The 24,662-nt window shown below is 48.7% G+C and overlaps 1 protein-coding gene across 1 annotated transcript in view; it reads left to right on the top strand.

Moving 5' to 3' along the window:
* Nucleotides 1-24,662, top strand: part of TOX2 (TOX high mobility group box family member 2) — a 112,898-nt gene that overhangs the window by 40,052 nt on the left and 48,184 nt on the right. Inside the window, exon 2 of the mRNA XM_036244892.1 lies at nucleotides 8,420-8,485. Within this exon, the coding sequence (XP_036100785.1) occupies nucleotides 8,420-8,485 (66 nt within the window). The remainder of the gene's footprint in view (nucleotides 1-8,419; nucleotides 8,486-24,662) is intronic.

Raw genomic sequence — 24,662 nt, 5'->3', positions numbered from 1 at the left:
TACTCACTGGCCTGTGCTCACAGCAGTCTCCATGCCATGCTCCCTGCTCTTCGTCTGGCCGCTCCTGGGTGTCCACCAAGCTTCATCAGGGAGTTTCCAAGCTGCCTCTCCTGAGAGACCCTCCTCCCTGCTGCCACTTCCTGGGATAACCCTATCCTGCCATGGCCACATCTGTCAAAGAAGAGGTCATCGCTCGATACCTGAAACAAGATGCTGAATGCATTGCTGTACTTTGCAAAGCTAGTCTCCAAATCAAGCAAGAGCTGATCTTCATAGGGTTTGGGGAAGCAGAGAGTCCTGGGATGGGAGGGTTTTGGTTCTGAGACGGGCTGACGCCCGGCTGTGGACACACAGCTATGGGAGTAAGACTGCACCAGGTCACTTGCCTTGCAGAGGCTGGGTGGACGCACAGCTGTCGCTGACCAGCTGGAAAGGGCTTCATTCACACGAGTTTGGTGGTTACTTGTTCCTGTATCGGGACGATGAACACAGAATGACTTGTCTTCCTTTCTCAGACTTGGAGAACAGGAATGTTTTATTCTCCTGAGTTTCTCCAAAGGACTAGAGGCTCCTGAGGGCAGGAGCTGTGTTGTAATCACTACACGACGCCTGGTGTCAGGACAATGTTGGCACACAGTAAGCACTTTAGATAGAGTCAATGAACAATGACTGTTATCCCCTCTGAAACCTCATAGTCCCTTTGCTTTTACCACTTTTCAGTGCCTTGTACCAAGAATTATTTATTGAAATCTCCAGTGGTTGGGAGAGTGTTACTAGCGCAGTGTAGGTGCTTGGTACATGATGCAACAAAGGCACCATGTTTCGTATTGCTTCAGGTCTGAGACCCAGGACCAAGGGTGGGAATGAATGAGGGGAAGGCATGGGAGGGATGGGGTCAAGGTGAAAGAGCTGATCTTGAACAGGAGGGAGACACTTGACCTTTTCGGACTAAAGGAAAAGAGGTGATGGGTGTGATGTGATGTGGGGAAGGGCGGAGAATTGGGGGAGGATGGACTCAGTGAACAGGAGACATGGTCCTCTGCCAGGCTGAGGGGGGATGCAGCTGACGAGGGCATAAGAGTCTAGCCGATAGTAACAATAGATAACATTTATTAAGCACCTGTAAAAAGTCATTACCATTATTAAGCATGATGTTGCCGATATTAACTCATACCTCATATCTGTTAACAGGTATAAAAAGACTTTATGAGGCAGGAACTAATAACTGCCATCATTACCACATTACAGGCGAGGAGACTTAGGCAAAGAGAAGTTAAATCCAAGGTCACACTCAGCTAGGAAGTAGTGGAGCTAGTACTCTGACTCAGCAACCAGTGGTGTTGCCCGGTACATCAAGTGCACATGGGAGTTGAATGAAGTCCAGAGCTGATTTGGGATGGAAGCTTTAAGGTTAGGCCCAAGAATATGCATTTATTGAAGCAAGCAAGACTGTCAAAGTTGGAGAGCAATTGCCAGGAAAAAACAAAAGACTAGGAAGAGATGGATTTCAGTGGGTCAAGGAAGGGAGGAAGAGAAGGGTGGTCCAGGCTGACGGGACAATGTGTGCAAAGGCAGGGGTGCCGGAGGTTTCTGCAACACTGGGGATGCTGTAGGAGCTGAGACTTAGGGCCAGTTGTCATGGAGCATCCTGGATGCCAGGGTTCATGATATGGAGTCACTGCAGGGTTTTGATCTGAGTAGTGGAGTGATTGCCAAAGGATAACTAGTGATAGCCAGGGTGGAAGATGGATTGGGAGGGGGGAAGCTGAGCAGGTGATTGGATCAGGAGGATGTAGGCGGGAAGGGGTCCAGAGTCTCCCTGGGGATACTGACTGTGGCGTTGTGTGGAAGGTGACACCTTCTCTTATGACGGCGGAGCACTGGAGGTCTACACATATGTCATGAGGTCAGTGTTGGGTGTGTTGAATTTAAGATACTCATGGACCAAATGGGTGAGATGTCCAGAGGAAAACTGTTATTGGAAACTGAGGGTAATTTGGCTGAAGATGAAAGTTTGAAAGTCAGTGTCATGTTGTAACCCTGAGAAGCCATGAACATTGTCCAGGGAAAGCATGAATAGAGTGAGGAGGAAATATCAGACCTACTCATCCTCCCACCTGTTCACCCCACCCACCCACTGAAGTCATTTCATTCACCCAGGCATTCCACACACATCCCAGCCATCTGTTTGCTTATCTCACCCACCATCTCCATCATCTTCCCATCCACCTATCTCTTCGTATTCATCCAGCCACCCCATCTCATCCACTCCTTCATTCGTTAATCCCTCTCATCTCAACCATCCAATTCACACATGCCAGCCACCCATCTGCTCATCCTTCCATTATTCCACTACCCATCTCCCCTTCTGATTCCATTGATCCAGCCATGGTGTCATCTGTGTATCCACCTACTGGCCCACCTATCCCATTCATTTCCTAAACCACTCATCTTCCCTTCCCACTCATCCACCCATTCATCCATCCCTCCATCCCACCCATATACCTACTGAGCTGCATTCTCCCATTTTCTCTGTTCCCACATTTCCCGCTGTATGGTAACCACCAGCCACATGTGATTTTGGAGCACTTGCAATGTGGCTAGTCTAAATCGAGATGTGATATAAGTAAAATACACTTGACTGCTTACTTTGATAAGTTTCCTTAAAGACAAAGATTTCTTTTTTTTTAACTCCTCACCCAAAGACATTTTTGCATTCATCTTCAGATAGAGCGAGAGGGAAAAAGGGAGGAAGAGAGAGAGAGAAACATCAATGTGAGAGAGACACATCGACTGGCTGCCACCCACATGACCCCAACCGGGGCCGGGGACAAACTGCAACCAAGGTACGTGCCCTTAGCAGGAACCGAACCTGAGTCACTCTGGTCCATGGGCCGGCACTCTAACTGCTGAGCCAAACTGGCCAGGTTAAGACAAAGATTTCTAAGACCATAAAAAAAAAAAAAAAAATGTAAAGCATCTCATTTGTAATTTCCCTATTGATTACATGTTGAAATCATAATATTGTGAATATATTGGGTTAAATAAAACACATCATTAAGAATTAATTACACCTGTTTATATTTACCTTTTTAATTGTGCCTACTAGAAAATTTAAAATTACATTTGTAGCCCTGGCTGGTTTGGCTCAGCGGTAGAGTGTCAACCCGCAGACCAATGAGTCTTGGGTTCAATTCCGGCCAAGGGCCCATACCTTGGTTGTGGTTTGGTCCCCGGCTTTGGTCGGGGTTGTGCGGGAGGCAACCAGTTGATGTGTCCCTCTCATGTCATGTTTCTCTCTCACATCGATGTTTCTCTCTTTCTCCGTTTCTCGCCCTCTCTCTCCCTCCCACTCTATATGAAGATAAATGGAAAAACATCCTCAGGTGAGGATTAAAAAAAAAAAAATAAAATTACATTTGTGGCTTGCATGATATTTCTATTTACAGGGCTGATATATACCATCCATCACCCATCCATCTATCTCTTCCTTCCATCTGTTCATCCACCCACTTACCATACTTGTTCACCCCACAGATATGTAATTTATACCTGTTATGAATAAGTGACTCTGTGGGTCATACAAATGAGGAAACTGAGGCCTCTCAGGTAAGGAACTCGCCCGAGGTGGCCCAGATAGAGCCAGCATCAGTGGGCTGAGATCCGGGCTCCTCATCTTTCACTTGGCTGCTTATTTGCTAAATTTCCTTAAAGATTAAAAAAAAGAAGAAGAAGAATCTAGGTTGGGGGGAGGGAGTGCTGTTGCAATAGGGGCCCAGGAGCCCCTTGGGCCAAGGGGACCACACAGCATGGGGAGAGACAGCCCTTTAGAAGTCTCTGTGAGCTGGGTCCCTGGTGGCCGTCATGAAAGGGTTATCCTCACACATTCGATGTTTGCAAAAATGTGGGTTCTTTCAGATTCCAAAACTCATTTCCATGACAAAACTCTTGGGAAGAGGAGATGAAGGCCTGGCTTTTGCAGAACAATCTTCCAGCTGTAATGAGGACTGAAGATGGCGATGGGAAAAGGAATTATAATTAGAATATGAAATGGGGAAAATTAATCTATTCCAGTCGGTGGTAAGAGGATGTTCTGGCGTTCATGGAAATTCTTAGGCCGTTGTTTCCCCCTACGTTTTTCTTGTTCACATTTGAAAGCATACGGAATGTTGTGTGGTATGAAAAAGAGATTTTTGACGGAGGGACTGATGAGTTGGGAGCTCTGCATAGAATTTAAGTCTGCACGCATCTTTGCTTTGTATGTCTCTGCGTGCTCGGGCCGTACACGTTTGCACGCGCGTTGATGTGCATTGTAGTTATACAGTTGCAGATGGTGTATTTATACACACCTGGGCCTCCCCTGCTTTCCGTGTGTGCATGCTGTGGGCGCTGTGTACCCAGGCCCGGAAAGGGTCTGTGATAGGTGCATACTCGTGCTTGTGCAGTGGACACACTTGTTTGTGTTGGTGTGTGTGACCCATAGGTGTGGTGCATGTGTGACTAAGTGCTGTGTTGTGTGTGACATGGGCCCCCACTGGTTTGTGGTGCACCTGTGGTTGCCATGCTTGGGCACGTTGCATACGGTGTATACCTTTGTGGTCACACACACACCGAGCATTCACTGTGCGGTGGGTGTAGATGTGGGTGTTTCGATCTTGTCTGTGTATCCAGGGAGGGTAGTGGCCCTGCTGTGCCTGAGCCCAGAGGCTGGCTTAGTGACATCTCCCCTTGATCTGTAAGTTCTTTCCTCCAGAAAGGGCCCTTGGAGAGGAGGGCTGAGGGGGAAGCCCCAGGCCTGAGCGCCCTGGAGGCTAAGCCCGGAGAAGCCTGGAAGCCCTCAGGGTCCCCCTAGGCAGAGGTGGGCAGAGAACAGATGCCCTCGCCACCTCAGGGGCTCGGTTCACAGCTGCTCAGTAGCCAGGGCCGGAGCCCAGTGTGCGCCCAAGGCCCATGCCAGGCACCCAGGGTGACCGAATGGAGGCTGACCCAGGCCCTGCCTTGAGGACTGCCACCAACTTCTCAGGTCCCCCTCGAAAGCAGGAAGCAAGTTTCACTCCCACACGCGGCAGCGCTCTCAGTGGAACAGACGAGTGAATGAATAAGCCCACTCGAGGCAGGCTCTAATGATGTCAGGGAGGCCCACCGCCGGACCCCTTCCGACCCCCAGCACACACATCAAAACCCAGGGTCTCGTGCTCACATTCCCAAAGCCATTCCCTCTGCTCACTGCAGAGAAGTCCTGCCTCCCTGAACCACCAACACATCGCACTGAACACCTATGATGTGCCCGGACCAAGCTAATCGTTGGTTATACAGTGCGGGGAGCAGCACAGCCTTGGTCCCTGCTGTCAAGGATCTCCCAGCCAGGACACCAAGCCAAACAGGCAGACACACCCCTCGGAAGTCCAGCCTCTCCCCACCTGTGCCATCCGGGCAACTGCTTATTCTCTCAACCGGCTTCTTTGGTTTTCAACAGGGAAAGTGATCCCTGCTTCTGTAGGTGGCTGTGAGGTTTGAATGAGATCTTTCATGGGAAGTATTTTCAGTGCTGGGTATATTCATTCCTCCACCTGGTGTTGGTGTCTGCTGGGTGCATCGAGGAGAAAGCACACAGGGCCCCTCCTTTCAAGGTGGCTCCGTTCTAGCCGGCACTTAGTAAATGGGCTACAACACAGGCCTTTGGGGGACCTCGTTCCCTCTTCTCTGATAGAGGAGATACTCCCATATTTTAGCCCATGCCATACTGTCTGATTACTATTGCTTTATCAAATGTTTCAAATACCTGGATAAACCTCATCCCCCTCTATTTCCAATCATTCTTTCTTTTAGAACATACAAATATATGTGTTTCTTAAAGTTTCACTTTTATCAAAGTAATATATGGCCATAGTGACAGATCAAATAGTACCCAGGAGCTTTTGCTGAAAGCTGCCCACCCTGCCCACTTCATAGTCCCATTCCTGATGCCAGCCCGTCAGGCGCTGGGGGATTTGGAGGTGACCAGGACACTGTTCCAGCTTCTCCGTTGCTCCCATACAGAGGCAGAAGACAGATGAGGAGACGATCTGTGTTGTAAGCCAGGGTGACAGCATGGCAGGCTTCCTGGAGGAGGTGGTCTCTGAGCAGAGCCATGCAGCGTGAGCTCTGTGTGCAGTGTGGTAGATAGAGCCCCGCATTTGGGGTCAGTGCCCAGATCCTACGCATGGCATGGCCTTTTCTTTTGTTGATTCAGCAGCACTGAAGGATTATGTCTGTCCCTGTGCTGGGAAGGCATCGGGGTGCAACCATCAATTCTACTGCCTTTGATGTGAAGACTGCCCTGGTAAAGACAAGGTGAATGGTATAGTGGTTTCATCCATCAGTCCATCTATCCATCCCCCTCATCTGTCCATTCATCCATCCATCCATCTGCAAGCATTTATTTTCTAATCCATGTCAGGCCCTATTTTAGGTGCTTGGAAGCCTCCATTTTAGTGGGGGGCGTCCAACTATAAGCAGTGAACTTTGTCAAGTATATAGATGGTAAAAGGGGCATTGGGGCAAAGAACAAGGAAGAGCTGGGCGGCAAGGGACCTGCATGGTGGTGGCCGTGGTGGGCTCTCCGCGCCCACAGAGGCGGGGGGCTGGCATCTGAGCCGGGGCTGAGGAAAGCCTCTCCGAGTGACGTGGGCCTGGATGAACTGACATCTCGTGCCTGCTGGTGGAAGTGTGGATTTTTACAGCCTCCGTGAGCACTGCTTGGGATGTCAGTCAAAGTTCCAAATCACACACAGCTGGACCCGGTGGTTATACAGACTGGTCCTCCAGCAAACTGGCACCCCTGCGAAATGATGGGTGCACAGAGCTCTTCGTGGGAGCAGTGTTGGGATAGCAAAACAACTCAGTTGCCCACGTGCTCAGCTAGTTGCATATATATGTTCCATCCATCCTGTGGAATGCTAGGTGCCAGAGGACAGAATTATGTTCTGATATAAAAGACTTTCCCAGATGTGTTGCTAGGAGAAAAATAAGGTGCAAAACAGTGTGTAAATATGCTGCCATTGCCGTGAAAGGAATGACTATAAAACGTGTAGACGCAGACCATCTCGGAAGGGACATAAAGGGAGCTGATAGACGCAGCGATCACCCCTGGGGAGAGGCAGGGGATGGCTGGGAGGCGGGGTGGGAAGAGATTTTTCACTCTGTTGCCTTTTGTACTTTGGGAATTTTGCACCATGTGCGTATCACCTAATAAAAAAATAAAATTTTCAATTAAAATGGCCAGCTGCCGTTGCGGCCCCACCCAGATCCCTTGGCCAGCCAGCACAGCCATCTCCCATCTGCTGTGCGCTGCTGCCGATGGCTCCCAGCTGGCACGGTTCTCTGGAGGGCTGGCCCTGGTCAGAGGGGCGCCCTGCTCCGAAGGTTACGCCTCCCCCTGTCTCCTAAGGGCAGGCCCCTTGCTTCATGCTGGGACTAACTAGGGTGCAGTTCCCGCCCAGAGCTCCTGTGGGATCAGCTGCAACAAGTCTCCAGCGGAGACCACATCCTTCGTTAGCCCCTGGCACCGCCCTGTCCTGCATCCCTCCTCCCCTGTAAGGTTCCTCCTCAAGAGCGCTTCTCCCAGACCACGTGCATTTGAATTCTTGACTCGGGCTCTGCTTCCAGGGAACATGATCCAAGTCACCTGTGTTCGGGAAGGGGAACTACCTGGAATTGAGCCAAGTGCTCAGCTTGTGTCAGTGCGACATCCCTTGGGGGGTCTCTGTCATTGTCCCCATTCGACAGATGAGGGACCTCAAGTTCTGTCACCAGCTCAAGGTGACCCTTCAGGGAAAGGGGCAGCCATGGCCCCGGAGCCCACACTCTCCCACGGCACCGCTCCCTCTTGCACAGGAATCTTCCTGACTCCAGACTCGGCAGCTCCTCGGAACACGGGACTGTAGCTCCTGTACGTGGTTTCTGCCAGACTTCACTGCCCGTGACCAGGTGGCCTAAGGGGCAAATGTGAGGGGGCAGAGGGCACATCTGGCAGTCTGTCATGACCCCAAAGCTCTGGAGACCTCAGCCTGCCTCCATCATGGGGAATTCCAACTCTAGCTGACAGCACGATGTCATTTTGGCCAAGAGAGATACTTACTACTTGCCTTCTTCCAGGGATGGGGAGCTCAGCATCAGGCAGGCAGGCTGCCACCTCTGTGGACGAGGGGTACAGGGCAGAAGGGTTTTCCTCACCTCATCCTAAGTGTGAAGGGGGACGCTAACCTTCAGGGAGCCGGGCTGTGAGCCCTGCCCAGTGGAACTCGGGCATCCTGGGCTCCGTCTTTGCTTCTCCTTCCCCTCAACGCATTCGGTCCTCTGACCTCCTGTAGCTTCTTCTCCTGGGGCCTTCTTGAGAACATTTTACTCACGGCTGCTTCTCTCTCGTTCTCTGTTCCAGTTTGATGGTGACAGTGCCTACGTGGGAATGAGTGACGGAAACCCAGAGCTTCTATCAACCAGCCAGGTGGGTGCCCCGTCCTGAGGGCGGGTGTCCAGCCTTGGGCTGGCTGGACCCAAGCTCGTCCTGGGTGGAGGTGGGAGGGGTGCAGAGTTGGGGGTACAGCCCACCACTGTCCTCTTTCAGAATAATCAAGAATATTAGTTGGATCCCCTAAAAGGACAGGCAAACTAGGACCACAGTATTTCCTTTAAGTCCCCTACCCGGACACCATTGGCTGAAAAGGGCATCATTAAAAACTCGATAAAACTCTAAAATGTGTCGCCCACATTCCCTATGCACAGAGGGGACACTTGCAGCAGCAGTGAATGGAGATGTCTCGTGCTCCCTGGTGTGGCCGGCCTCTTGCCACCACACAGCACCCCCGGGGACATCCGTCGGTGCAGAGGCGCACACACCCATGCCGAAGCACGCAGGGTTCTCCTGCCCATCTGGAGGTGTGGACATGGCAGTCCTCCTGGTGGGGGAGGGGCAGTCGCCCCCAGGCAAGGCTGCCCCAGTCCCAGCCCCAGGTCCCAGTCCCAGCCCCAGCCCAGTCCTCGGGGAGTCCCAGCCAGCTGGAATCTGATTTCCCACTGAGAGCCTGGTCTCTGGAAATGAAAGGTTTTTGTTTTCAGCTGGGAATAGACTCTAATGCCAGGGAGAATCCTTACTGCAGGCTGGGATGCTGGGGAGGGTCCTCACTGCAGGCTGGGACACCGGGGAGGGTCCTCACTGCAGGCTGGGACACCGGGGAGGGTCCTCTCTGCCAGCTGATCTTCACAATAGTCTTGAAGAGCAGTAGGTATTACTGTTAACCCCATTTTATAGATCAGGCCACTGAGGCTTGAGGATGTTGATGGACTCATCCAGCAAGCAGGCCAGCTGGGACTTGCACCTGCACAGCTGAGCCTCAGAGCTTCACACATGACCTTGCCGTGTATGTGGAGAGCTCCATTCCCACCTCTAGGCTGCCACCAACTTGTTTCAGCCTAAATGTCATTCCTCAGAGAGCTTTCGGTGACCCTGAAATCCACATGCGTTCCCCTCCCTGCGATTCTCTCTCATCGTACCATGTCCTTTTAATTCATGACATTTGTCGCTGTTTGTGGTTGTGTGCTTACCTATGTAAAGACTTGGTTGACATCTGATTCCACCCAGACTGTGTCCTCCAATGCAGCACAAGGCCTGGCATATAGAAGGCACTCGGGAAATATTTGTGTAACGAGTGAGTGTGGCTCCTTCTCTTCTCTGACTTCAGTTTTCCTAGCAGTGGAATGAGTGGTTGGAGCCACAGGGGTCTTTCTGAGTCTCTTGTGCCATCACTCAGAGACTCTTCCTCCTAACTTAGAACTTTAAAAGAAGACACCAGGAGCCCTGGCCAGTTTGTTCAGTAGTTGGAGCATCAGCTCACAGACCAAAGAGTTGCAGGTTCTTGGTTGTGGTTTGGTCCCTAGTCCTGGTCAGGGTCGTGCAGAGGGCATCCAGTCAATGCATCTCTCTCATATTGATGTTTCTCTCTCTCTCTTTCTCTCTCTTTATCTCTCCCTCCCACTCTGACTGAAGATAAATGGAAAAGTATCCTCAGGTGAGGATTAAAAAATAAATAAAAGAAGACACCAGGATTTCCTAAGATTGACTAAATCCACCTGGTGGCCTGAGCCAACTTTGATGTGAACAGATTTAGTGATTATAATCTAGACTTCTTAGAGTGTATCAGTTAGCTCTTGTTGCATAACACACACCCTAAAACTTAGTTTCTTAAAACAACAACTATTTACCTCCTTCATAAGTCAATGGGTTGGCAGTTTGGTTGGGTTCAGCCAGGTGGCTCTTCTGGTCATGGCTAGAGTCATTTAAGTGACAGCAAGAAGCTGCCAGGTGAGCTGTAGGTGATCAGTGTGGAGCTCACTTCTACTCCAGATGGTCTCTTGTCCTCCAGCAGGCTAGCCTGAGGTTGTTCATGCGTGGGGGATGGGTTCCCTTACAGCAGAAGCTGTAAGCTTTTTTGAAGTCTAGGTGTAGAGCAGGCACATGACTACTTCCAGTACATTCTATTGGTCAGAGCAAATCACAGGGCCAGTCTAGATGCAAAGAATGAGGAAATAGACTCCACCTGTTAATGGGAGGAGCTGCCAAACACTGTGGTCTTTTAACAAACTAGCACATGTGGGGCACGTGACAGCTGATGCCGATTTTGCTGAAGAAGAACAGACCTTCTGGGATCTACAGCTCCCAATGGCTTGGTTGGGCTTCACTGGCCTCTAGTTCTTAATGGCAAAATTCTGTATGTTTCCTTCCAGTCTTTTCCCTGGAGTGCTTGCTTGAACTCACACACGACATTTGCACACAAACACCCTGTCACGGTGTGTTGCCTCATCAACTGCAGGAAATGTATTGTCCCAATTACTGAAGGATTGACATAAACATGTGGGCAAAATGAAGGTCTTGTAGCCAATAGAGGATTCAGAAGATAAACACTCGAAATGGCATAAAATGCGGTTTATAAATACAGTTAAATACAAGGTTTACCCATTCAGCAAATGTTTATTGGGCACCTATTCTGTGCAAAGCTCTGGACATAAGCCGGAAGCCATTTCTGGGAAATGTTCGCTTCCAGAACATCCATTTTCATCATGTTGAAAACCTGCTCTTCCTGAAACTTCGTCTTCTTTATTTAGAAACCGCAGCTGAGACAGAGGTTCCGAAGGGATATGCACCAGCCAGTTGTGTCCCCTTTTAAAAACTTTCAAACCAGCTCTCTTGGGCTTGAAGTTTCTTTTGCAAATGCATGCTCCATTGTTTGTTTTTTGCGAGTCTCCTTGCATAGCTGCCTTAGCTTTCACGTATTTTCCTCTCTCCCCTCACCCCCACCTCCAGATCTTGCATTTCTTGTGTACTACACTTGCCTGGTGGTCTGAGACTGGATACAGTTCTCAGGCATGGCTTCTGGCCCATCAGCATCTTCTGAGGTGGAGGACCCGGCAGAGATCAGCTCCTCCCCTGGTGGGAGTAGACCCTGCCCAGGAGTTACAGGCGTTGATATTTCCTGGTTATGTGACCTGGGAAGAGCCCCCCTCTTCCGGGGATGAGGAGAAAGAGGAAAGGATTGGGCTGGTATCTCAGCAGACCTGGATTCAAATCCCAGCTCTTCCTCGTCCCGGCCAGGAGTCCCTATGTAAATTTCGCCAGCTTCTTGGCCAATGGGAAGGGTAACACCGCCCCTGAGGTGGTTGTGAGAGGCACAGGAAGTGTGTGTTGTGGATTCCGTTGTGCTTCCCCTGGGCACCTTTTCACAGCTGCCCCTCCTCCGGAGGACTGGCCTCTGCCAAACGGGAACTCTGAACCCTGAACCCGGGGAGGGTGGGGGGCACGTGGGGGATGGTCTGGAAAGCTGGGCCCCTTATCTCAAGGGGAGACCAACTCTAACTCCTCATGGAACTCCAGCTGACTTCAGCTGAGACCACATTCCCGCTCAGCTCCTTCCTGCCCTGTGCTGCTCCCTCCCTCCCCTCCTCCTGAGTCACCTCTCAGTAAGTCCCGGTCACCGCAGTTCCCGTCCCAGGCTCTATGGCAAGGGCATGGAACCTACAGAGGTGTGTCAAGTACCCGTGTCCCATAAAACTAGCGATAGGACTTCTTTCTATTGTTTTTTTTTTTTTAATTTGTAACTTTATTTGCTATAAAACTTTATTATTTGAGGAAGTGGTTTTATTACTTTTTAATTAAAAATTTTAAAACTACAGTTTACATTCAATATTATTGTGTGTTAGTTTCAGGTGAACAGCCCAGTGCTTAGATGATCACATACTTCATAAAGTATGTCGTAAAGAAATACTGGTATTTCCAGTCTCCCACCGGCACCATGCATGGTTATTACGATATTTTTTACTGTATTTCCTATGCTGCACTTTATTATTTCTATTGTTTTTATTGCCATAAATCATGCTTTGGTTGCACCAGACAAATCGCTGGTCACCTCTTGTGTTCGTTCTGGCCCTTTGTGTGTGTGCGCTACTTCCTCCGATAGGCATCCCCGAGCCACTTTACCCAACGCGTGCCTACTCGTTTTTTGGGGCGCCGCCAGTGGCACCTCGTCAGCACAGCCTTCCAGCCGTGGGTGGTTTCCACTCTCATGGCTCTCAGTACACTCCTGCTGGGGATTTCTGACTTTGTCCTAAGAGTTATTGAAAAAAACTGTGTGTGTGTGTGTGTGTGTGTGTGAGAGAGAGAGAGAGAGAGAGAGAGGTGGAACATGACTCTTTCTAGCACATTCTGTTAGTCAAAGCAAGTCACTGGGCTTTGTTAGTGAGAAGGAGAAAAGAGAGAGATTGATACTGAAGGACATGATCAAATTTGCAATTGTAAAAGCTCTCAATGTCAAGGGTGGATCCAGGGAGACTGCACAGGAGGGCGTGTATGGATGATGTGTCCTAGATTGTGGTGGAGGAGATGGGACGAAGTGGGTGGAAATCAAGTTGGTAGGTCTTGATGCTGATAGATGTAGAGGGACAGAGAAGTGGAAGAGGAAAGGGTGACTCCCAGGCTTCTAACATGAGCCCGTTTTCCAGCATGGAGGCACCATTTTCTGGGTTGGGGACCGCCTAGGCAGGTGCAGGTTTGAGGCGGTCAGACTTGGATGTGTTAGGTTTATGTCTGAGATGCTTGTCCAAGTAGGTAGGTAGTTGTCAGAGCCTGGAGCTCCTGTAGGAAGTGAACTTGGAAGTATTAAAACCTTGACAGGATGGATCCTGCAGAGGGAGAGGGGACTGAGAGAAGCAGAGGACTAGTGACTTAAATGTTGAGCTCGAACATTTAAAAACAAAGCAGGAGAGGAAGAGAAGACCGTGAAATAGGTCGAGAAGCAGCGGCCGGGGAAGTAGGAGAACGTGGAGTCTCAGAAGCCGCGGGCAGGGGAGAGCGTATCTGGGGAGAGATGATGGAGCCACAGCTCCTTCCTATCAGAAAATAAACTTTAAATAATTGAGAGATTTGTATGTACTCAAGGAAACCACAAAGACACCAGAAACAAAGCCTTTAAGGTATACTTAACAAGTTTGGAGTGGGAAAGACATTTTTATTCCTCAAAGTCTTAGAAGAAAAGACTTAAAAATTTGACCATAAATTAAAATGAAAAGCAACGTTGGCATGGCCTAAACAGTATAAGTAAAGTCGAAAGATAAATGAAAGACTGGGCGAGAATATTTTCAACTCACAATATAGTCAAAGGACTAATTTCCTTAATATATAAAGAGTCCTTAGAAATCAATTAAAAAAACCCGGTAGAAAAAACAGGCAGGAGATATGAACCAAGAGTTTACAGGAAAAGAAATACTAGTGGATCTTAAATATATGAAAAGATGCTAAAAATAACTCATAAGAGAAACACATTAAATTACCACTTTTAACCTATTAGAGTGGCAAAAATCCAAAGGTTTGACAATACTCTCACTCTGTTGGAGCCCCTGTGGGGAAACAAGTACTTTATACACAACCAAAAGGAAAGTAAATTGGTGTGACCCCTCTGGAGGGCAAATTGGCAACATCTATCAAAATTGCAAATGCATTAACCTTTAACCCAGCAATTCCCTTCTTGGAAATATATCCTACAGATATATTTGCACACACGAGAAATGACATATTCATGATTATTCATTTTGGTATTGTTAATAATGGCAAAAGATCAGAAACAACCCAATGTGCAATAATGTGGGACTAATTAAAGAAATCATGAACATCTATCAAGTGGAATTCCGTGTGGCTATAAGAAAGAAGGAGGCAACTTTTCCACTGAACCTTTTTCTATTGCAGGGGTTTTAAACTACGGGGACTCACTATCATTTCCAAAAGTTATATAACATTTAAACAAAAGGAGAGGCTTGACTGCTTCTGCGGGGATTGGTTGAGATGAGTCAAAATGTGTCTGAGCCCTGGCTGGTTTGGCTCAGCAGTTAGAGTGTCGGCCTGCGGTCCGGAGAGACCCGGGTTCGGTTCCGCTAAGGGCCCGTACCTCGGTTGCAGTTTGTCCCCGGCCCTGGTTGGTCGTGCGGGGCAGCCACTCAATGTGTCCCTTTCCCGTCGATGTTTCTCTCTCTCTCTCTCTTCCTCTCCCTCCCTTCCACTCCATCTGTGCAAAAAATGGAAAAATGTCCTCGGGTGAGGATAAAAAAAAAAAAAAAAAATGTGTCTGACAGTTTTAGGAGAATGGAAGCCATCCTGGGCCGCAGGAAGAGCAGTTTTGACGTGTAGGGGATGTTGTGTGGATCGAGGAGTGGGAGGCGAGGATGTAAACAGTGAGTCTAGCCAACCTGTGAGAAGTGTGGCCATGCAAGACAGGTCGAAGGCCTTACATCAGTGAGATGAGGACTCCTTAGAAGAGATGTTTTTAAACGATGAGGGTCTTTAGAATGTTTAATCTTTGAAGGAAGGAGTCCAGAAGAGAGGGAAGGGTTGCCCTGGACGGTGTGGCTCAGTTGGTTGGGCGTTGTCCTGTGCACCAGGAGGTTGCTGGTTTGATTTCCAGTCAAGGGCACATCTTGGGTTTCAGGCTCGATCCCCAGTAGGAGGTGTGTAGGAGGCAGCTGATTGATGTTGCTCTCTCACATTGATGTTTCTCTCTCCCTCTCCCTGCCTCACTCTCTAAAAACAAAAAACAAACAAAACTCAATAAACTGTTCTTTAAAAAAAAAAAAAAAGGAAAAGGGCCCTGGCCAGTTTGGCTCAGCGGTTGGAGCGTCGGCCTGCGGTCCGGAGAGACCCGGGTTCGGTTTCCGCTAAGGGCACGTACCTCGGTTGCAGTTTGTCCCCGGCCCTGGTTGGTCGTGCGGGTGGCAGCCACTCGATGTGTCCCTTTCACGTCGATGTTTCTCTCTCTCTCTCCCCCTCCCTTCCACTCTATCTGAACAAAAAATGGAAAAATGTCCTCGGGTGAGGAAAAATAAAAATAAAAAATAAAAAAAAAGGAAAAGGAAGGGTTAATTGATAGTTTACGTTTGGGGGGAAGATGGGAGTGGGTGGGCCCTGCCCAGAGCTGGGCAGAGGGGTGCAGGAGTGTGCTGAGTAGATGGTGGCTGGGAGCATCTGTCTTCTCAGAGAGGTTGGTGGGCAGGTCACCTGCTGAGAGTTAGGACACGTGGAGGTCTGAGGGGTGGAGAAGGCTAGGATATTTGTTGTAGCTTGTGAGAGACTGAGCTGTGGGTATAGACAGTTGGGTGAACCCAGGGCAGGGATTGGGCAGGCATGGGCACCAAAAGGACACTCCAGCTTTTTTTGCCTCAAAAAATCTAGGCTGGGCGAGGAGAGAAAGGGGGAGGGTACCTAGAGGGAGGAGCTGGATGGCGAGGACATGTTAGTCACAGAGCGGGAAGTGGGGTGGTGATTCAAAGGTGAGCAGCTGTGGGGGGGCACTGATGGGCTCCTGGGTGTGTCTGGGGAGTGGGGAGCTGGCCCCGAGGGAACAGCAGCTAAAGGGACCCAGGATGACGCCGGGGTGGGTGGATCAGAAGCTGGAGTCCAGATCTGGAGGCTGGGAGCACGATGGGGGTGGGGAGCAGGAGACGCACGGGCAGCGTGGGTGCTGGGTGCTGAGTTCCAGGTTCGGCTCTCCTCTGTGCCCTCCTCCTGTGTGGCTGTATCCCGGAGCCTCAGTCTCCTCCTGTAAATGACGAGAGCAGATGGCCTGTTGGCTTTTTCCAGCCCTAAATAGTGACGATGCTGATGATCATAACATTCACTGTGTAATTCCTTGGGCTCAGGCACGGGGCCTAAATGTTTTCCATAGCTGCTCTCGCTTCATCTTCACATGAACTCTACCGGGTAAAATCTGCTACTATCCCATTTTACAGATGAGGAAACCGCAACACAAAGGCAGATTGGTGATGGAGTCTTTTTGAAGCAAACGAAAACAAAAACGCTTCCCATCAAAATGTACCGGGAGGCAGGAGGCTCTCCTGCCGTGGTTGAAATCTAAGATCCTAGGCTTAGTAACTCTGGCCTCTGAGTCTGTGTACCTCATAAAGGGCAAAGACGACATGGCTTTTATTGCTTTAATTAAAACCTGGGTGAAGGGCTTGCGATTCATATTAAAATGAAATTGTGTTTCGCCTGCTGTGGTGCAGAGAAGGGAGCAGCAGCGATTACTGCGAAGATTACAAACAATCAAAGAGAAAAGGCCTTTGGCAAGCATTTCCTATTAAAGCCACAAACATCACACTTTAAAAATAATTACGGTTGTGTTATCGGAACATGATTCATGAATTCTGAATAAATATGAGGGGCCTTAAAGGAAACGGTTTCGAGACCACAGATTTTGTTCAAATCTGATGAAATTTAATATCATTGCGCAGCTGGAGAATAAAATGCAGAGGGGGAGAAAAACCCATCCTATGTATATGGAAAGAATTGAGTATATGTCAGACCGAACTAATGAGCTTTCCCACAGCAGTCCTTACCCATGTGCTCAGAAAAAAATGGAATAACCTCTCTCGTTTTCATTGAGAGAAACTACTGAGAAGGAGTTGGTACTTACACCTCACCAATCTTAATTTCGCATTCCAATGGCTCAAAATATATTTATGTTAAAGCTCTAGATTCCCGGCTGGGAGATGTTTAAATATTTGAGGGCACAGGCGTGGAGGAATTAGGGGGCGGATTTGGGGGAGGGGGACCTCTGTCTGTATTTATTGTACCTCCCCCCGCAATAAAGACATTTTTCATACAATGCAGTGGATGTTTACAGCATATAGTTTTGTTTCCTTCCAACTATTATGAGAGGAATTGAATCCCTGGAAACATTCACTCTCTCTAAATGGAATGGAAACAATGAAGGGAGTTATGGGCTGGGGGAGGGAATGGCTGTGGGGTGGAAATAAGATTGCAGGATTTTCTTTAAAACAGCGTGTCTCCCCCACTCCCAGCCCCCTTGAATTTAGCATCTTCTGTAGGGCGGGGTCTTTGCTGGGGAGGGTGGCAGAGTCCCTGATTTAACACAGTTATCATACACGCGTGACCAAGAAGTAGGAATGAGGCCAGACTTTTCCAGAACGGTGCTGGGTGCTTAGCTTCTGGAGGGTCAGGAACTTGGCTCTGGCCCTCTTTAGCCTCTCTCGATGTGTGCCCTCAGGAGGGTCATTTGCCCTCTCTGAGCCTTGCTTTTTGCATCTGGGAATGGGGGTTGAATGGGTGTCTCTGCAGGACCTTCTAGGTTATGTCTTGTGGCCAAAGGATTGGCCTCCTCCACATGCCTGAGTCCCTAGTAGGGACAGTGGTCTGTGTGACAGACAGGGACTGATCTCCCCTACCTGGATGAGTCATCCCAGGGCTGAGGGGCCCCAGAGGCTCTGATCAAGGTTCCAAAGAGGTGCTGTTGGTCGGATGGGTTATAAGGGTGATGACACAGAAGACAGACAGACTTGGGCTCAAATTCTGATCTTGACATTGCATGGCTGGGTGGTCTTGGACTAACTTTTCTGAGTCTCAATTTTGTCTTTAGAAGCTCTTCAGAGTGATGTGGGGAGAAGTAAATAAAGTACATTTATACCCAAAGTTAGTATAGTGCTTGGTGCATGGCAAATGGTAGTTAGCATGCATTTTATAGATGAAGAAAAACGGATTTTCAGGATAGTAAAACCACTTGCAAGGGCACGCAGCCTGGACGTGGTGGGCACAAGAGTCAAATGCAGCAGCGGAAACACCAGCTAATGGGAGGCCACCCAGCTAGTCCATCTGATGAAAATCAAATCATGTTAAGAGTTGCCACTGAAAAGAAGACATTGGAACTCCCTTGCTTTTAAATATATTTTTATTGATTTTTTAGAGAGAGAGGAAGGGAGAGAGAGATGGAAACATCAATGTGAGATGATTGGCTGCCTCCTGCACGCCTTCTACTGGGGATCAAGCCCGCAACCCAGGCATGTGCCCTGACTGGGAATTGAACCCGGACCTCTGTCCATGGGACAACACTCAATCCGCTGAGACACACCAGCCGAGAGGAACTCCCTTGCTTTTAAAATGTGCCCAGAAATGCACCCTCCCCTCCAAATAAAGTTAATAAAAGATGCTTCCTGATCATTTTCCTCACTCCCACCCTCCTCTGCCCATTTGACTACCCTCCAGCCCAGCGCTCAGGGAACAGCTGGGTTTGCCAGGTCCCCTTGAAGCACATCTCATTCAAATTAAAAGACCTTCATGGCGTCCAGACAGCCAATTTCTCGTCACATATGCACTCAAAGCCTGTGGGGACAAAGGTCTAGGCATGAGGTGGTGGCCCTGCCAGATCTGGCATCCTTCATCTTGCCAGCTCCCATGACAGGTGGAGTGCGAGGGACTCGGGGACTCGGGGTGGCAGGTGTGGGCTCCAGGGCACCCTTGCTTTCGCCTTGTTCTCGCTGTGTGACCTTGACCGAATTACTTAACCTCTCTTGGCCTTGCTTTCCACCTCTGTAAAATGGGGATGTTACTACCACCCTTGCAGGTTAGTTAAGAAAACCAGAAGTGGTGCAGTTTAATTAAGTAGTGTAGTTTAGTGAGACTAGTTAGGTGGGTATAGGTTAGTTAAAAGGACTAGTTAAATGTTTATGGTAGGAGCTTGATAGTTTTTTTGTTGTTGTTAGAATTTTCAATTTAGACAAGAGAAGCAAAATCATGGAGGAGCTAGGAGAATGCCTCGTAGCTCCTAAATGTCCATTTTTCACCCGGGACTGGGTGGAATGAATAAGATAGGGCTTGGGTTTCAGATCAGAGGAATCCGGCCCAGAAGCCTTCAAGTCAGGCCAGCGCTGGGGGTCTCTGGGATGACTTGTTTGCCTGGTGGCAGAGTCTGAACGAACACCCAGGGACACTGAACTGGGCGTCCGGCTCACAAGGGGGGTGTGCCCGCTGTGAAGGACAGGGAGAGGGACCATGGGAATGACTGTTGGCTGTGGGGAGGGAGGAGGGGAACAGGGCCTTGCTGAAGTCTCGCTTTGCACCGTGAGTTGGGCCACCCTCCTCCAAGTCCCCTCAAGAAAACCCTGAGTTCCCTGTAAGGGCTCAGGGCTCAGGGCTCAGGCTCGGGGCTCAGGGCCTTTGGAGCCGGTCTGTGCTACTCCTGGCTGGTTACTGTGCCTGGACGGCCCTCAAGGGCAGGTGGGTTGTGGTTGGAGGGTGTATCTGTGTGAGAAGTAAACATGGACCAATTGTAATTTCATTCTTGCTGCCAGCCTCAATCAACAGTGGCCAGAGGTAGCGATGGGAAGGGAAGAGCAGGAGGAAAGGGGTAGAGAGGCATTTTGATTTATGAAATACTCCCCCCACAATGTAGAACGTGGATAAAAGAGACACGCCATGTGGGCAAGGATGTGGAGGAACCCGTGCCCTCGCACACGGCTGTGTAAATTGGTCGGACCACTTTGGAAGACCATGTCGCAGCATCTAATGCTCTGTGACCCAGTAATTCGGCTCCTAGGGGTTCACGCAGCAGAAATGCCATCGTCTGTACACCAGAAGTTATAAGAATGTTCATAGCAGTGCTTTTCATAAAAGCACAAAACTGAAAATAATCCGAGTGTCCATCAACAGCAGACTGGAAAACGGATTGCAAAATACTCTAATAGTGGAATACTATGCAGCGATGAGAATGAGTGAATTATTACCACATGCAATCACGTGGATGAATCTCACAAACACCAGGTTGAATGGAAAGAGCCAGGCACCAACACAGCATATTCTGTGTGGTTCTATTTACAGAAAGTCCCTGAAGAGGCGAACCGGGTCTATGGAGATAGATATCTGAACTGTGGTTATGCCTGTGGGGCTGGGGTGTGAGGGGCCTTGAGGGGCCTCGGAGATGCTGGTAAAGTTTTCTCTCTTCACTTGGGTGCTGTTTACATAGGTCTGTTTGCTTGGGGAAGATTCATCATTGAGCCGAACACTTATGACTTGTGCATTTTCTGTTGGTATTCTCTGCTTCAATAAAGGGTAAAGAATGTCATCAAGGTTTTGGTACAAGTGTCTCCATTTTTGGACACGTGGCAGGATGGGAAAGGGAACCTAGCCAGATGAGCTCATTTGTATCTGTGTCAAGCAGCTTACAAGGGTAGCGCATTCCCACCCGGGGTGTGGATGACTGGCCCTTTACAACCTGAGCAATTTATTGAACTTCCTGGGAGGGGAGGCATTATTTTAGCCTCATAAGGGATGATGAGCTGTGAAATTGCTCCAGCCGAGGCGTGCCCAAGGGAAGCAGGTGGTATGGGCTTCCCCAAAGTTTGCTCAGCTCTGCGGGCTCCGACTTTCACTTCCATTTCTCTGTGGACAGAGTTTTTGGAAAAGTTTGAAAACACGAACATCTAAAATAAAAAAGTGTGTGTGCCCGGTGTCAGATGATGTTGCAGGATCTGGTCCAGGAAGCGCTGGTTGCCAGACAGATACTGGAGCCCTGCTCTGAAGGCAGCGAGCCTTGGACAGGTCTGAGCAGGGCACCGTCCCTGGAGCAGCAGGGACTGGGGGCCTCCCTGCTCAGCCCAGCGCTCACAAAGGCCATTCTCGGAGAAACTCAGCACCTTCATCCCCAGGCAGCTGGCTTGGCATATTTTTAGGCGATGCTACTTCTGTAGTTTTCAAAAGGTGGAAATGGAAAAGAAAAAAAAAAAGCTGCAAATAGACATAATTTTTTCTCCAGAAGCTATTTTAACACAGAAACAACTGGAGAGCCTACTCATCATTTTAAAATGCTCTTAAAATCCGCACTGCCTCGTGTCTAGGCTGTTTACCTGCAAACCAGTGGCACATACATGAATTAGAAATTCCTTGGTCCAACTTCTTCTTTTCACAGGTGGTGTAACTGAGGCCCAGAAAGGGAAAGTGACATTCCCAAGGTCACACAGCCCATCAGGGGCGTAGCTGGAACTCAAACCTTCATGGGAAGATGATTTCCATGAGGAGGACAGGGAACCAGGAGACCCTCAGGAGTCATTAGAATATTTCATACTGAGCAGCATCTCTGAGGGGAAGGCCACTGCAGACCTTTACTGACTTCTTAGAGTTACAGGGAAGGTGGTACAGAGCTCACCTGGCCCTGCGCCATTGCAGCCATCAATACATTCATTTGTGCATTCATTCATTCAAAAAATATTTACTGAGCCCAGCTGGTGTGGCTCAGTGGATTGAGCATCGCCCCATGGACTGAGACGTCCGTCCTGGTTTTGATTCCCAGTCAGGACACATGCCTGGGTTGTGGGCTTGATCTCCAATAGGGGGCGTGCAGGAGGCAACTGATTGATATTTCGTTCTCACATCAATGTTTCTTTCTGTCTCTTTCTCCCTTCCTCTCTTGCTAAAAAAATCAATAAAAATATATTTAAAATATACATATATTTGCTGAGTACTCACTGTGTGCTGGGTAGTGCTCTAGGTGCTGAGTATATAACTGTGAACACAGTACTCCAAAACCTATAGTTTTCATTGATGTATAATTTCATTTAGCAAATGTTTATTGAGGGCCTGTTATGTGCAAGGCCCTGTCTTTGGCCCTTGGGATAATTGGCAACCAAACAGTGAATTTATAGTCTAGTGAAGGGAACAGGCAATAAATATATTTTAAAAATCAAGTATATTGCCCTGGCCAGTTTGGCTCAGCAGTTAGAGTGTTGGCCTGCGGTCCAGAGAAACCGGGTTCAGTTCCCGCTCAGCACACGTACCTCGGTTGCAGTTTGTCCCCGGCCCTGGTTGGTTGTGCGGATGGCAGCCACTTGATGTGTCCCTTTCATGTCGATGTTTTTCTCTCTCTCTCTCTCTCTCTCTTCCTCTCTCTCCCTCCCACTCTGTCTGAACAAAAAATAGAAAAATGTCCTCGGGTGAGGATAAAAAAAAAAAAATAAGTATATTGAATGTTAGATGGTCAAATCTTTATGGGAAAGAAAAAACACCCCTAGGTCAGGAATCAGCAAACTATGGTCCATGGGCAAAACCTGGCCCTCTGTTCGTTGTTTGTAAATAAAGCTTTATTGGAACACAGACACTTGTTAGTTTAAATATTGTCTATGGCTACTTTCATGTTACAAGGCAGAGCTGGATAGTGACAGAGACTATATGACTCATAAGACCAAAAAGATTTATTATTTGTTTTTAAATATGTTTTTATTAATTTTAGAGAGATAGGAAGTGGGGGAGGGGAGAGGGAGAGAGAGGAACATCCATTGCCGCCTCTTGCATGCCCTCTACCAGGGATCAAAGCTGCAACCCAGGCATGTGCCCTGACCGCGAATTGAACTGGCGATCTCCCGGTGCATGGGATGACGCTCAACCAACTGAGCCACATTGGCCAGGGTGAAGATTTATTATTTAGACCTTTGCAGAAAAAGCCTGCTGACCTCTCCTCTGGGACATCTAAGGGAAAGTGTCAAAGAGGCAGCTGGGAAAGTGAGCCTCTCAGGCCACTCCCCTCCCTCGAATGCCGTGGCCCCAAGTTACCCCAGCCTTGTTCCTTCTGTTCTGCAGGGATTGCTTCCTCCTAAAGAAGGAAACCCACTGCCAATTGCTCATTTTTCTAGACATCCCCCTCTCCAGTGCATCAGTCCGGAAAGCAGTCTGAACCTTAAAGTGACTCCGGTTATTTTCTGCGCAAGAACACACGGAGGTTATGATGTTTGTTCCAGATACAGTTTTAGTAAACAAAACTCATGTCTAATGTGACTGACTGTCGTCCCATTCGATGCCTCTGTCTGCTGTGATCCAAGCATGTCAGGGTCCTCTCAGCAATGGGAAGGTGTTATACACCCTACTCCACCCCTCTGGCCATAGCTGGGAGGCTCTGCCTGTAAATAAAGGCTTAAAAAGGTATTACATTCCCCACCTCCACCTCCTCCAGAATCCATATGTCATTCTAACAGTATGGCTTTTTCACTCCCATTTCATTTATGTATGGCATGAACTTTTTTTTTTTTTAAAAGAAGCATTTTGAGTCCAGGAAAATGATAGCCCAACAAGAAAGCATAATTGTACTGATTTTCAGAAGCGCAGCAATACCCCAGATCTGATGCACGGCAAGGCATGAATCAGAAAGATTCCACTGAACGTCTCCGGGACAGGTGACACAGGCGTATTATCCAAGATGATTAATTCGACTCGGTCATTATGGACACAGACGAGCCTGACAAAATTGCATTTCAGTCCCCACTGAATTTGTAAAATCACTGTAGACATAATAAGAAGTTACAGCACTGGTGCCCTGCTCCAGTTGGATGGGCTTTCAGGTTTGGATAAAGTATCATTTTTCTTGTTTCGAAACAGTGTCAGAAAACACTGAATTGGAGGACAGTCCTTTAGCTGAGATGTATTGGGTGAGGAAAGTCTGGCCTGCAGGTTACATAAGGCCCATGAAATCATTATCATCTAACATCACACGCCTCACCAAATTAGCCTGACCAAATACAGCAGGATAATGTTTAAGCTGATCGTTTTGTATGGCCGATGAATGATGTTATAAATATCCAAATGGCCCTTGGCAGAAAAATGGTTCTCCACTCCTGACGTGGGTTCTACATATTCAAATGGTAGGATGGTAGGGTGGCCATATTATTTATTGTCCCAACCAGGATGACTTTATTTTATTTTTGTATTATTTGGTTGTTGTTAATCCTTACCCAAGGATATTTTTCCATTGATTTTTGGATAGAGTGAAAGGGCAGGAGGGAGGGGGAGAGAGAAACATCGATGTGAGAGAGACACATCGATTGGTTGCCTCCCACAGGACATTGACCTGGGCCGGGGATTGAACCTGCAACCCAAGTCCAGGCCCTTGACCAGGAATCAAACCCAAGACCCTTTGGTCCTCAAGCTAACACTCTAACTGCTGAGCCCAACAGGCCAGGGCCAACCAGGACAATTTTAGAGTGAAAAGGGGCACTGATAAAAATTACCCCAGGAGCCCAGCCAGTGTGGCTCAGAGGTTGGAGCGTCGGCCTGCGGTACAGAGAGACCCGGGTTCGGTTCCCGCTAAGGGCATGTACCTCGGTTGCAGTTTGTCCCCGGCCCTGGTTGGTCGTGCGGGTGGCAGCCACTCAATGTGTCCCTTTCACATCGATGTTTCTCTCTCTCTCTCTCTTCCTCTCTCTCCCTCCCACTCTATCTGAACAAAAAATGGAAAAATGTCCTCGGGTGAGGAAAAAAAAAATACCCCAGGAGCCCAGCCAGTGTGGCTCAGTGGATTGAGCATCATCCATGGACT

The sequence above is a fragment of the Molossus molossus genome, unplaced genomic scaffold, assembly GCF_014108415.1.
Source record: "Molossus molossus isolate mMolMol1 unplaced genomic scaffold, mMolMol1.p scaffold_m16_p_6, whole genome shotgun sequence".
NCBI classification, from domain to species: Eukaryota; Metazoa; Chordata; class Mammalia; order Chiroptera; family Molossidae; genus Molossus; species Molossus molossus.
The sequence above is the reverse complement of the archived record's forward strand: the minus strand, read 5'-3'. Positions and strand labels throughout refer to the sequence as shown.